The following is a 13,508-nucleotide window of genomic DNA, read 5'->3' as shown; positions in this document are numbered from 1 at the left end:
TGGGGCCTTGCCTTGTGGCAAAGAGCAGAAGGGGCTCTGGCAGGACAGGGAGCAATCCGAGCGCTCGGGTTTTGTTTCATTTGTGGCTCAGCACGGTCGGCTTCGCTGCGGGCAGGCCCGGGAGCAGCGGGTGAACAGCGTGGGGACAGCCCGGGCACGGCTCTCTGCCCTCTGCCCAGGGCAATCCTGGCACTGCCGGGAGCTCCGGCCGCTCCCGCTGATCCTTCCCTGCGCCTCCGGGAGCAGGGATGTATCCGGTAACGTGGCACAGGCGAGGGCAGACGTGTTAAAGGTGAAACTTTGCCATGATTGTCCTTACAAACTCTTGGTGCTCCTTTTCCTTCCTGCTGCCGTCACTTACCTCCAGTGGCTGCTGGGTCAGTGTTTGTGTTTGGTGCCGCTGCTTCCTACAGCAGAAACATTTTGTAGCTACAGATTTGGAAGGAGAATAATGCTGTGTTCTAATTTATTTTTGAAAAAGCTGCGCTTAGCAAAGGTTCAGAAAGCGTGGGCCTAGGACCCTGCTGTTGCAGCACTTGATGGGAGGAATCCAGGTAGGCAGGGAAGGGGCAGGTTTCTCTTCCAGCTGTTGTGAGCTCTGCTGCCAGGTTTGGAGCAAGTAGGAGTGGTGCTGTGACCCACGCAGTTGGAGCAGGCAAAGGTGACCTGTCTCTAAAGAAGTGCCACAATGGTGCAGTGATGATCTCCATCTCAGCACTCTGACTCTCTCGGGATGCAGGGACATCCTCTGGTTGATGGGCCTTTCCTGCTCAGAAAACTCCATCCTGGGTCTTCTGGCCCAGTGTCAGAGCAGGGGCAGCAGACAGAGAAATGGGGGTGGTTGTGCACTTTTGTGATCCAGTGTTCTATGAAGCATATTATGCTAAGAAGCATAATCAGTGCCAGAAGTTGAAATTATTTGTCAGTAGCTCAGGCTTTCGCAAGAGCTGTGAATTTGGGTGGAGGTGAAAATCAGTCCCTGTGGTTTTGTGTTCCATTACAGGAATTCACAGCTAGTCCTGGGCTGAGGGCTGACCCTCTCCAGGACTGGGGCTCCTATTTTATTCCTGGGTAGAGGATTGTCCTGGGGGCATGGTTTGGCTGTGATTGCTGTTTGTGGGACACCTATTCAATTTCCAGATTTGACACTGAATTTCTCTATGATTCTGAACCATTGCTGTATGAGCTTTATCGATAAAATGCTTGATCATCCAAAGTAGGAAACAATAAATGATCGTTCAGCAGATTTGGAAGATGGGTGCAATTAGTCAGATAGACAAAGCCAGGCCTTTCATCATTCCATTTCATCATGATGGGTTATGATATGAAATAAAAACCACTAGCATTTCAGTCACTCATAGATCCTTTTCTAGAAATACTCTGTAAGAGAATTTTCAAACCCATGCCTTTACCAAGCACCACATAATGAGGTAATAGCAAGTGCTGTTTCATGTATAAAATGAGAGATTCAATCTTGCAGCTCCAGGAGAAACAGATTCTATCCACAGAACCTGAGGTGTGTTGAGCTCGGTGCTGTCCGCAGCAAGCAAAGCTTTTCCGTGTCAGCTCTTGTAACTCACCTTACAAACTCAGTAAGGCACAGCAATCCTCAGTGCCAAGGCTGGAATCTTCCAAGGCTGAGGTCACAGAGCTGCAGAAGCTCAGGTCCCTTTGCCAGTGGAGTGGGCTCTGTCTGCACCACTCGTTGTTTTATTGTTCTCCTCTCCTTGCAGGCACACTAAACCCACCACAGTGGATTTGAGTAAAGCGGGGATTCCTTGGTGTTTGCCCCTGCTGTTTCTAGAGAACGGGGTCTCCTGGGGGGCATTAGGAGTGAACTCCCTCTCTCCAGTCTTGGAAATGCTGGATCACATCTACCTTGAGCTTCTGATTCATTTTGACACCACCTTCCATATTCCTGCCTTAAAGGTCCAAGCTGCTCCTTTGGCAGCGCCATCTGCCAACCGCGAGTGTCGGTGCTGAGGAGAGCGACAGGCGGGACAGGTTAATGTGCTCTTTATCAACTGAGCCCAAGAGATGCTCTTGAGAAGAGACTGGGGAGATTCACCATAAGCATTCCTGAGTCTGTCAAAAGCTCAGCTTAAGCTTCCTCTCAAACAGAGTCAGCGTCGTCGCTGTCATAGCTGAGGAGTGCAGGGGGACCAGGGGGTGCCAGGTTTTCCTGTCACTTAGCGCTACTCCATCGATGAACCTGACTGCAGAATCTGCAAAGGTGCCCTCCAGACAGAACTGGTTTCACAGGACCTCACTGTCCAGAGAGCTCCAAGAGAGGTACTTTGTGTTTTTCTCATCTCTGTTTCTGGAGCTGAAAAACAGACAAAGGAATTTTAAAGTATTTGGAAAAAACCCAGAGCAAGCTCCGTTTATTCCATGTATGTCCACAGTGGCACTGCAGCTTTAGCTGGAGTGTTTGGCATAGTAAGATTGGTATGGATACCAAGAGGGAGAACAGGGTTGATTGGGATAAGGAGCAGGAAGGATAAGTGGCCCACAACTCTCGATGAGGAACATCTCCAGGAGCAGCGGTTCCCTGTTTCCCCCCAGATGAAGAGCTTGGGGTCGGCAGCTGAAGTTACCACGGGCCAGTTTGAGAAATGAGAGGTCCTGAAGCCACTGAACGTGGCACCTCAGACTGCTGCTGGTGCAGGCAGCTCAGGAATGCCAAACAATCCATCAGACATTCATGGGCAGGGGCAATAGTCACTAAACAGAATCCTCTGCCATGGCCCAGTAAATTCCCAGTAAGAAGGGAAGTGTAGCCTGGGAGAGACCAGGCCAGTCCTCACAGTCAGGTGATTTTATCCCTGAACTCTCCTGCTCTCTCTCAGGAGCCAGTTCTGGACTCGTCCCTGGGCTGGGCAGGGGCAGTCTGTGCCTGTCTGTTTTTCCATGCTCCTCGTGGCTGCCTCTTACTGCTCTGGTTTAGGGTGCTAGAGGATGGCAGGTGAATTACAGCTTTTGTGCTGGAAAACACATTTTTTATACTGAGCAGAAAATAGTCCGTCTGTTGGGGGGGAAATAATTGTAATTTACCTAAACACTCCGAAAAGGTACTTTCTCTACAATATGTCTGTTTGTCTGGATTCCTCTGACTTTGGGAATATGCAGTCACAGAATCATTTGGGTTGGAGAAAATCCCTCAAGATCCCTGGGTCAAACAGTGAAACATTAAATGGGCTTGGGCTGCCTACAAAGAAATGATTGCCTTGGGTCTTGGCAGTGCTGCCCTTCAGGCTGTTCAAAGCTGAGCCCAGCTCAGGGTGGTGTGACACATCATCCTGGAAAAAATTTCACATGTCTCTTCAGGCCACTTTCTGGCCTTGCAGAGATCATAACGCACTTTTCTTCCCCTTTTAATCTTTCTCCTTGCTGGCAAGGAAATGAAAGGAGGGAGAGATGATGTGAGAGGAGCTCAGTGAAGGGCACTGGCAGAGTTCCTCGCTCTGCCCTTTGCAATGAGGAGGGGGAGCATTGCCCAGCAGGCAGGAGATGGAACTGGTGGGGATGCCTTGTGAGGAAGGTGTAAGGAATGAATATGTGTAGAGGCCAAGTGAGTGCTGAGGGTGGATCCTGGAGATGCACAAAGACATTCTCCCAGCCATGGGAAGAAGCGGTTTCTCACATTCCTGGGGATATCAGGGTGGCTGTAGCTGCTGTTCCCATTGGGACTCTCACCCCAGGGCTCAGGCCATGGCCAGCAATGATTTCTGCCAGGTTATGGGGATTGCTGGATGTCTCCTTTGCTGCTCAGTGATGCTCAGCAGTCTCAGTTCTGGTCAAAACAATTTTGTAGTGGGAACTACAAGGCATGGAGACAACTGGAGCGGTTTTCACAAGGACGTCTCTCCCTCATGAATGAAGGGTGCAATCCCAGCAGGGCAGGGGCAGCTCTCCCTGCCTGAGTTTCCTCTCAGGACCTGAATGAGCCTCAGTGTTTGGCAAGAGAGGGGCTCCAGTGAACTGTCTCCTTTCTCCTCTTATTGGAGTCCCAGCTGCAGACAGAATTAAGCAATGAGGAGAAATAATTGTTTCGAATTACTGAAAATTAATCTTGATCACAGCCTCCAAAGCAAGAGCCACGATCTTTGCATTTGCATTCTCAGGAGAGCACGAGAAGTCACTGCCAGGCTGCAGTGCTGGTGGTGTCTCAGCGAGCAGGAAATGGGGTGCCTTGGCTGCACTGCTCATAAGCACTGGATCCAGTATTCCTGGGTGAATTCCCAGGCACCAGGCGCATCAGTCCCCATCCTCAGGAGAGGCTTCCAGCTCCCCAGCTGCTGTCCTGGCAGCGATCCGTGAGCTCTGGGACACCAAAGGTTTGCAGCAGCCCGGCTGACCCTGGGGAATGTGCGGGGCTGGTGGCTGCCCTGGGCAGGGCGAGGAATCCCTGCTGCTCACAGGTGGGAACTGGCCGGGCACAGCAGGGAGGAGCCAAGGGAAAGGGACACGAGCTGGGGCAGAACAGAGCAGGCTGAAGGCAGCAGCTGCTGGGGGAGCTGAACCAGAGGCAGCCCGGGCAAGGCAGAGGATGGCAATGCCGAAAGGTGAGTGTGCCAAGCCTTGCCAAGGGCAGAAAGCAAAAGTCCACACAAGCAAGAGACAACAGAAGCCGTGAAGATAAAAGGACTCTTAATTTGCCTTTTAATCACAAAATGAATGCTTTGCCTTCCAAGAGGCCTTTGTTTATCCCTGGGCTTCTCAGTCCTCATCCTGGAATATCTGAAAGGTCTTGGACCAAAGCAGAGCAGTGTTTGAGCTGCCAGGAGCAGCACCTCGCCTCGGGTGAGCTGATGGGGGTGAGGAAGTGTCCACAACCCTCCCTCTGGAGGGGCTGAGGTGAGGGTGGCCAGGGATACTGGGATTCAGGCAGCTCTTCCTGTCACACCAAAGCCCTTCCCTTCAATCAGAACTGTTTGTTCCCGTGAGATCAGATTGTTGCAGTGCCCACACCTGGTGAGACAATGCCCGAACAATATTTCTATTGTCAAATCCTCCAGTTCATCATTCCTGCCAGCTGGACTGGTTGGGATGTGGGAAATTCCTTAGCAGTGGAGGTCATCTGCCTGACCCGCCCGGCAGCCAGCCCGGAGCATCCCTCCCTGGACAATCCGCGTTGCTCCCGACACATCCCAGGCATCAGCAGCGGCTGGAGAATAAAGGGAAGTGCTGCAGCTCGGGCAGAGCTTTGGGAGCCACGCCCGGACTGCCGGGGGAGCTGTTCCTCAGTGCCGCAGGAGCCAGCTGGAGCTCCTCAGCCAGGCGGGAGTGGGCTCCTGATCCCAATCGGGCACAATCAGAGCCTTCCTCTGAGCTCAGCCGGCTCGGGCCGGGCGCTCAGCCGCCTTTCATTGCGGACCGAGGGAAGGGCTCGGGCCCGGAAGCGCCTCCCGGTGCTGCCGGATAATCGGAACCTGGCCCGGCTGAGCCGCAGCCGGGCTCGAGCTGAGTCTCCCGGCTCTGATCCCGTGGCTTTCACCGCAGGTTGCGCAGGCGGGGATGGCTTTGTGCAACGGGAGCGCGGCTTCCCGGGAGCGGCTGTGCCTGCTGCCAGGGATTCCAGCAGGCTCCGTGCCTGCAGGCTTGGCCTCATCCCTGCCCGGAAATGAGGATGGGAACCAGCCTTTTCCTCCTCTCCTTCCACCTCTGCTCAGCTCAGCAGCTTTCTAAGCAGCTCTTCCAGTTCTTACCTTGCACACGGCGAAGATTTGTCTGGATTGTCCCAGCAGCCTTTAAATATCCTCGGGATCCCATGTGCCCTCCTGTCAGGTGGTGCAGGGAACAGGCAATTCCCAGGGAGGTGCACAGCTGGAAAGATCATACACACGGCTGGGCTTTGGCTCACCTCTGTTCTACCTCACTTTGCTTTGATTCCACTTCTGAAAGATCAGGACCTATCAGGAAGATCTCAATTAGCACAGAGGCTGATCCAAGAGCACTGAAAAGTGGGAATAAGACACTCGAACTCCAGGAAGGGCTCTTCCCTTGTGTGCCAAGGGCAAAGAGAGCTCCAGCAGTAATTCCTGCTTTGGTGGCATTTTACACCGTGTGTTTTCTACAGGGGAAGGCTGGAATAAAAGCAGCTCCGTGTTTAGATCATGTTGAGAGCTACTCGTGAGTCCTGTCACCTCATTTCACAGCTCCAGCTGCCCCAGTTGTACCGGGGGAAAGAACAAGATGAAATTGTTTTTGCCATTATCTGTGTGACAACAACGTGTGCCATGCAAATGTCATGAGCAGAGGTGACCTCAGGCTTTGGTGTGAGGAGCAGAACAGGTTGGATTTAGGGTATCCTAATGGGATTAGAGTGAGACAAAATATAATACGAGCAGAGGAGCAGGTGGATCCATCCAGGGATTTCTGTAATGGAAAGCTAAATATGCAAAGGTCGGGCATCGGATTTAATTTATCACTTTCATCTTCCTGCTTTGGAGACCCAGTCAGTAGCACGGTCTTGGCCAGAGTTTTAAGAAGAAAACGCCATCGGGTATTATTAATCCTACCTACATATAATTGCCTGAAAGAGGGAAAGGAAAACCACGTTGTTTATCTTTGTTTTGAAGCCTGCAGCCATCGCGGCTGTTTTGCCTCGCGCACATTGGGATCGGTGGATGGGACAGTCTGGGAAATGAACACCAGAAGCTTCTGGCCATCCCTCTCTGCTGCTCAGGGAACACAGAGCGAGTTCTCTCCCGCGGGGACCGGCCCTGTCGGCTGCCAGCGCCAGGCACAGCCGGGCACTCCCATCCCGCTCCTTCCTCCTCCCGGCGGGGCCGGAGCCGAGCCCGCGGGTCCCGAGCGCCCGTGGGGGCCGTCCCTGCGCTGCTGCCCCGCCCCGAGCGCCGGGACCGGAGCTGCTCCTCCGAAAGAGAGGGCAGGGCAGCGCATGGAGCGCGGGCATCCCCGGGGAGCCGCCTCAGCCCGAGCTCCGGACACGGGAGGAGCCCCTGGATCATCCCCTGCTCGGGCCTGGGCATCTCCAGCCCTTCAGTTCCGCAGGGCCGAGCAGCTCCGGGCGTGTTCCCGGTGCCTCGGGAGCGGCCGGAGCCACGGGCGGGGTCAGGCAGTGAGCTGGAGGCGGCAGCACAGAGCGGGGCTGGGATAACGGGATAGCACATGGCTGGGATAATAAGGAAATGCGGATTGGCTACACGTGCCTTCGCTCCAGGGGAGCCTTCCAGCCTTTTTATCCCACGTGTGGTTTTTGCCAGTCTGAAGCAGTTCTCAGGGCAGGATCAGAGGTGTGAGAGCTCCGTTCCCTGTCAGCCCCTGTGGGGATGTCCACAGTGAAATCCACAGCCCTGTGAGCTGAGATTAATAAATGGAGCATTTTTCTGGTCTCAGAATCGGAGTCTTGAATCCTGTGGGGTTTTTTGGTGGGGGTGAAGGTGTGGAGGGCTCAGGGACCAAGTGCTGGGTCTGGCCGGGCCGAGGGCTGTGGAACAGCGACTTGAGCCCCGTGTTCTGGGAGTGCAAAGCGAGACTCGCCCGGGCCGTGAGCACGGAGCCCAAATCCCGCATTTTGGGGCTCAGGGACGGAGCCCAAATGCTGCGAGCGAGCGCTCGGAACACGGAGTCCCGGCCCGGCGCTGTCCGGGCCCGGCCCCGGGCTCAGGGGGCGGCTTCGGGGCTGAGAGCAGCGGCCGAGCTCCGGCTGCTCCCGAGTCCTCCCGCAGCGGGACACCCGCGGGGCCTCTCGGCGGGGCCCGAGCGCCGCAGGGTGTTTGTGTTCTATCCGCCTACAGCTTTCCCTGTTTCCCGTTTATTTCCCTATTTCCCTGTTTATTTCCCTGTTTCCGCAGCCGGGAGCGGCCCCGCGCGGGAAGGGCCGGGGGCGGGGCCTCAAGGCGGGGGCGGGGCCGGGCTCAGGTGCTCGGGGCGGGGCCTCGGGGCGGGGGCGGGGCCGGGCTCAGGTGCTCGGGGCGGGGCCTCGGGGCGGGGGCGGGGCCGGGCTCAGGTGCTCGGGGTTGGGCCGGGCGGGGCCGGGCAGGTGCGCGGGGCCCCAGGGCGGCTGCGCGGGGCGGGGCCGAGGGGGATTTAAGACCCGGAAGTCGCTCCCGCCGCCATTTGCTCCCCAGCGCTCGAAGGTGCCGGCACGGGCCGGGCCGGGCTCCCCGGCGGGGCCCAGGTGAGGCGCGGGAGCCTCGGCTTCCCACTCCTGCTTCTCTCTAACCCTTCTTTCCTCCCTTCCTTTCTCCCGCTTATCTCCGTCTCCTCCCCGCAAACCCCCCTTTCCTCTCCCCCGTTGCTCTTCTCTTCCTCCCCTGCACCTGGCTCTTCCCCTGTCCCTCCTCCTTGCACACCCGGCCCTCCAGTGTATCCCTCCTCCTTCCTCCTCCTTCTCAGCCCGCTCCTTCTCCCCTCCTGAGCACCCCCAGCCCTCCTTCCTCCCCTCTCCTTGCCCCGGGCACCCAGCCTGAGCGCCCCCCATTCCCGCTCGGCCTTTGCCACCTGCACCTCCCTCTCGTGCTTCCCTCCCAAGGCCGAGCCCGCTTCTGTTCCTCTTTCCCGCTCTCCCTGCACTCTGTGCCCCTGCTGCCCTCCGCTCCTGCTCCCTTCTGCCTCCTTGTGCGCTGTCTCTCGGCCCTTTCCCTCCGTGTCCCCGTGTCCCCTTCTCCCCTTGGTCTCTGTTTGCCCTTGGCAGAGAAGCCGCGAGGTTCGGGGCGCCGGATAATAAAGCCCCGAGGGCCGGAGCCGGCGCCCCTGCTTTGAGTGCCCAAAAGGGGCCGGAGCCGCTGTGCGGGTCCCCCCAGCAGCTGCCAACACCGCCCTACACTGCCGGGGTTCCGGCTTTCCCTTCATCACACCGGGCCGGGGCTGGGGGGTCAGGGGGGCCCCTCCTCAGGAGGGGTCTGGGGTGGGGTAGCGAGGGTTGGGGGGCTGGGGGGGTTTGGGAAGGGCCCCCTCGTTAGGAGGGGGTCCCGGGTGGGGAGGGGGGGGATTTAGGGTGGGCCCCCTCCGGAGGAGGGGCCCCGGGGAGGGGCGGGGGGCGGGGCCTCTCCGGAGGGGGGTGTCCCGGGTGGGAGGGGCTGGGGGTGTCCGCCCCCCTAAGCCCCTCCCGCCCCCGTCCCTCCCCTCTGCGCACCCGCCCGGCCCAACCCCGAACACCTGCGCCGGCCCCGCCCCGGCTCTTGGCCCGCTCCTGGCCCATCCCGTCCCGTTCCTGTCCCGCCCCGCGGGTGCCGCTGTCCCGGGGGCCTCGCTCGGGATCCCCGCTCGGCGCTGTGCGGGCCCCGGCCCGGCCCGGGCGCTCTCGGCGGGGCCGCTCCGAGCCCGGGGCGCTGCGGCGGGGCCGGGCCGGGAGCCGGAGGTTCGCGCCCGGGTCCCGCTCCGGCCGCTCGGGGCCCCGGGCACGGTCCCGCTCCGGCCGCGGGGAGCCGGGGCTCTGCCGGTGCCGAGGCGGCCCCCGGGGCCCCGAGCGGAGCCCGACGCGCCGGGCCGGGCTCTGCCCGTGGCCCCCAACGCGGGGTTCGGGCTCCGCTCCGAGCCCCAAACGCGGCTCCGCCGCCGGCCCCAGAGGCAGCTCCGAGTCGCCGGCTCTGAGCTCTCCGCGGGGCCAAAGGCGGCCCTTAGAGCTGAGAGGCTGCGACTGACGCTGCCCGAACGAGCCCGCTCTGAACACCGAAGCACCGCGGCTGGGATTTACTTCAAGCCCCCCGAACGCGAAGCTCTGTGAAGCCAAATCCCCAGAAGGCGGGACTCGGTCTCTGCCTCGAGCCCCTAAAATGCACAACTTGCTCTCTGTGAGCCCGGATGCTCGCTCTGAGGGACCGGGCTTTCACGTCCCCAAATCTCAGCTCGGTTCATCGCTGTCTGCACTTGGCCAGCGCAGCCTGGCTTTGAGAGTCAATCGGCGGCACTCGGGCTCTGGAGCCTGGACTCGCTCGCTCGGACCGAAACCCCGAAACCAGGGCTCAGTCTCTGTGCCTGAAGCCCAAATCCAGGCCGGACGTGAGCCCGCTGCTGTCAGAGTCCAAAACGCAGGATTCGGTCTCTGCTTTTAAGCTCTGAGCCTGAATTTTGAGCCCCTCAAACGCGGCACTCGCCGCCTTCTGTGAAGCCCCAAAGTGATGGGGTGAGTCTGGTTCTGAGCTCCCCAAACACAGCCAAGGGTCTGTGTGAGCCACAGCTGCAGGAGCGGGGCTCAGCTCCGAGCCCCCGAAGGCAGCGCCGGCTGTCTCTGGGAGCCGCAGCAGCCCTGAAGCCCGGCCGGCAGCTCCGCACCAGCAGCAGCATCGGGAGGGGAATCGGAGCCATTTCCCTGGCTCCTGAGGCAAAGCGTATGAAGCAGGAGGCTCTGAAAACCAATCAAAACTTGCTTCTGTATCGGTTTCAGCTGGGACTTCTCATTTCTTCTAATTTCAACTCGGTTATGATCATCAGCAGTGGCTTAGGATCGGCTTCTCTCTGCACTGCGCGGCTCCGGGGCTGTCCTTAGGCACAGGGAAACCCGTCCTGCTGCTTCCCGGGGAATCCGGGCTTGGCACATCCCAATAAAACACCATCGTCAAAGCCAGGAATGCCACACGAACTTTATTTGATAAAACACGATGAGAGAGAGCCCCGAGCCGCAGACCTGGGAGCAAACAAATCCCGTAGAGCAGTCAGCTCCCGGCTTCTCTGACAGCCAGGAGTGGCCCCGGCTGTGCAGCTGCCCCAGGGGCTTCTGATCAGGAGAAGATTAAAAAAAAAAAAAAAGAAAAAAAAAAAAAAAAGAAAAAAGAAAAATTTACAAAAAGACAGGAAAGCACCGAGGTCACGTGAGCGAAGGGGGGGGGGAAAAACCCACAGCAGAAAATAAATATTAAAAAAGGGGGAATGAAAGGGGGAAAAAACAGTCAAAAGGAAAAGAGAAAAATGAAAATAAAGAGCCTAAAATAATAAAGTAGGGGTGCAGAAGAAGCGAAATGCAGATTGAACCCTTCCATGCACACAACAGGCAGCTGGGCAGGGGGTAAAGCTGATGAAGCAGCAAAACTGACCCTCAAAGCACTCTCTAAATAACTAAAAGCCAAACCAGCAAACAAAAAGCCCCAACCAAATCCCCACCCAATCCCTGCTGGATGCAGGAGCCAGTCTGAGCTGCTGGAACCCGACCGAGACCGAAATCCTGCAGGGGCCCCTCCTGTGGCACTCGGCCCAGGTGGGAAAGCCCTGCCGAGCCCCCCGGGCCTTGGGCGAGTTCCCGGTGACCTTTGGGAGCAGAGAGTGGGGCAGGGGCTGGGAATGAGCTGCTGCCATGGAAGGGCTCCCGGTGTTCCAGGAGAAACCGCTCCTCTCTCGGCTCCCAGCTCTCCTTGCCTTCCATGTGCAGCGTCTGGAGCCGGTCTGCACCTGGGGGGAAAAGGTGTGCAGGGAGCTGGGCACACCTCGGGCACGGCCTTCAGCCCAGGGCTTGCATTTCCATCTCTCCCCAATCCACTCCTCAGAGCCAATTAGGTGCCTAAATAATTAGCAATTCTAACAGAGCTGACACACAATCCCCTGGAAGGGGCAGCCCCCAGTCTGGGACACCTGCTCTGGTTCTTTTCCGGCTGTTTCCCAAGGAAAATGCTGCCCTTTCTCATAGTGCCACAGATGCCCATTTTGAGGTGATGGAAATGAGAGACAACTCAGGGAAACAGGAAAGGCTTAAGGAACTTAAGGCTTCAGCTGCACCAGCAGCGATGGAGAAAACCTACAGCTCCTTCTTGTGTTTAGGGACCGGCCAGAGCAGCAGGAGAAGCTTGGTTTCTGTTCTGTACAGGGACAATTGTGTTGTAATCCCTTTGTGCTCGTCTTCAAGTGAATGTGTCACGTGGTGGTGCCAATCAATATTCAATGGAGGGAATAGCTCCTGCTCTTTTTCCCCTATTCAGTGCTGTCCTTACCTCAATCTGAAGTGCCGGTGCACACTGGAGGATGGAAGGATGCACACTCCAAGGATGAAAGCAGGACTCCTGAGGCAGATGGATGGCCCTGGTGCTCCAGGTCTGGGTGCACAGCACCCACGGCACTTGCTGAAAAAGATCCAGCTTTCCATTTGTCAAGCACTTTGTAAATGTTCTGCAGAGAGCTGTGGCTGTGCCTCCTCAAATATCTGGTTAATAACTACTGCGTTTTGGGGTTTTTTAAACTGTGTTTAACAGAGTTACCAACACACCTACCCACCTGTCCTCCTGCTCCTTCTTTTCCTTTTCAATGATTTTAAGCAGGTGACTTTTCCATCTCAGTATCAGGGTGACATCAGGATCTGCTTTGGCTGTTGTATTTAATGTGTTAGGAGTGACCTTCCACCTCCATCCAATTCCGTGGGATCTGCTTTCCCAGCAGGGCCATTTATGATCGCTTGTCTTGGATTTTATGTATTGCTTTCCATTGTCTATCTCAGACATTTCCATGCTTGCACTGAATAAAAAGTGACAAGAAGTGATGGAATGTGTTGTTAGAAACACTTTTGGCGATGCCTGATTGCAGAAATGTTACTTGATGAGCCACAGGCCGTCCTGGGGGGCACTTTGGGGTGAGGAGGGGACGGTGCCCAAGGTGTGTCATCTTTGGCTCTTCTTCTCAGCAAATGGAATGAGCCCCAATGTTTTGCATAAACCAAGTACTCAGTGAGACTCAGGGGACACCTGGTCCTGGCCCCTGTAGCTGTCAGGAGGCTGTAGCCAGGGAGGGATTTGTCTCTGCCCAAACAACAAGATTTTATAATCCCAGGGTGAAGGAAGCCTTGTCACTGCTCTCTTTTGCTCTTCAGCAGGACCACACAAGGCCAAACCAAACCTCAGTCCAAGGGAAAAGGACTAAGGAAGTGCAGAATCACCTTTTCTGCTTCAGGACAGCATCTGCAATAAACTGAATCAATAAGGGTTTTAATAATTTTGGGAGCTGTTGGCTGTAGGGTGTGTGAGAGCTCTGATTTCTGTGTTCATTTAGTTGTCTTCAGAGTTATAGAAAGACTGAAGCAATGACTGCTTCAAGATTGCTGGGTCTGCCTCATTTCTGCAAAAGGCTATTAAGGTTGTGGGGCTTTTTTTAAATCTTCATTTTGTTTATGACAAACAGTGCAGCAGAAAACATTGGGTATTGAGGACATTTTGTGGGATGTTTCTGGAATTTGGTGGGGCTTTTCAGGAATTTTGTGGTATTTTGAAAAGATTTAGGGAATTGTGTGGTGTTTTTTCTTGAATTTTGTGGGAAACTGTGCTGATTTTATGGGGCGTTTCTGGAATTTGGTCGAGTTTTCAGAAGTGTTAGGGATTTTTGTGAGATTTTTGTGGGATGTTCTGGGAATTGGTGGAGATTTTGTGGGACATTCCTGTGAATTGGTAGGGTTTTGAAATGATTTAGGGAGTTTTGTGGGACTTCTCTGGAATTTTGTGTGTTTTTTCTGGAATTGTGTGGGATTCTGAGGAGACTTGAAGAATTTTGAGGAATTTTTCTTAGATTTTGTGGAAACTTGTGGAGGTTTTGTGGGATTTTGCTGGAATTTGGTGGGCCTTTTCAAG

At 56.1% G+C, this 13,508-nt stretch overlaps 1 protein-coding gene and 1 long non-coding RNA gene across 2 annotated transcripts; one reads left to right on the top strand and one right to left on the bottom strand.

Moving 5' to 3' along the window:
• The first annotated feature begins 1,929 nt into the window (after positions 1-1,929).
• On the top strand, positions 1,930-7,364 carry LOC147653233 (uncharacterized). Its single transcript, XM_086890175.1, has 3 exons — positions 1,930-2,004; positions 2,122-2,292; positions 4,125-7,364. The coding sequence occupies exon 3, from the start codon at positions 4,983-4,985 to the stop codon at positions 5,625-5,627; it is 645 nt and encodes a 214-aa protein (XP_086746301.1). The 5' UTR covers positions 1,930-2,004; positions 2,122-2,292; positions 4,125-4,982; the 3' UTR covers positions 5,628-7,364.
• Positions 7,365-10,538: 3,174 nt separating this feature from the next.
• Positions 10,539-13,180, bottom strand: LOC147653232 (uncharacterized). The gene is made up of 2 exons (XR_015287215.1): positions 11,889-13,180; positions 10,539-11,352 (listed from the first exon to the last, which is right to left on the bottom strand). It is a non-coding gene; the product is annotated as an uncharacterized LOC147653232 (long non-coding RNA).
• Between the last annotated feature and the right edge of the window lie 328 nt (positions 13,181-13,508).

The sequence above is a fragment of the Cyanistes caeruleus genome, chromosome 5 (genome assembly GCF_971803275.1).
Source record: "Cyanistes caeruleus chromosome 5, bCyaCae1.hap1.1, whole genome shotgun sequence".
NCBI classification, from domain to species: domain Eukaryota; kingdom Metazoa; phylum Chordata; class Aves; order Passeriformes; family Paridae; genus Cyanistes; species Cyanistes caeruleus.
The sequence above is the reverse complement of the archived record's forward strand: the minus strand, read 5'-3'. Positions and strand labels throughout refer to the sequence as shown.

Excerpts from the sequence above, each read along its gene's own strand:
- LOC147653233 (XM_086890175.1), top strand. The coding sequence starts at position 4,983 with ATGCCCGAACAATATTTCTATTGTCAAATCCTCCAGTTCATCATTCCT.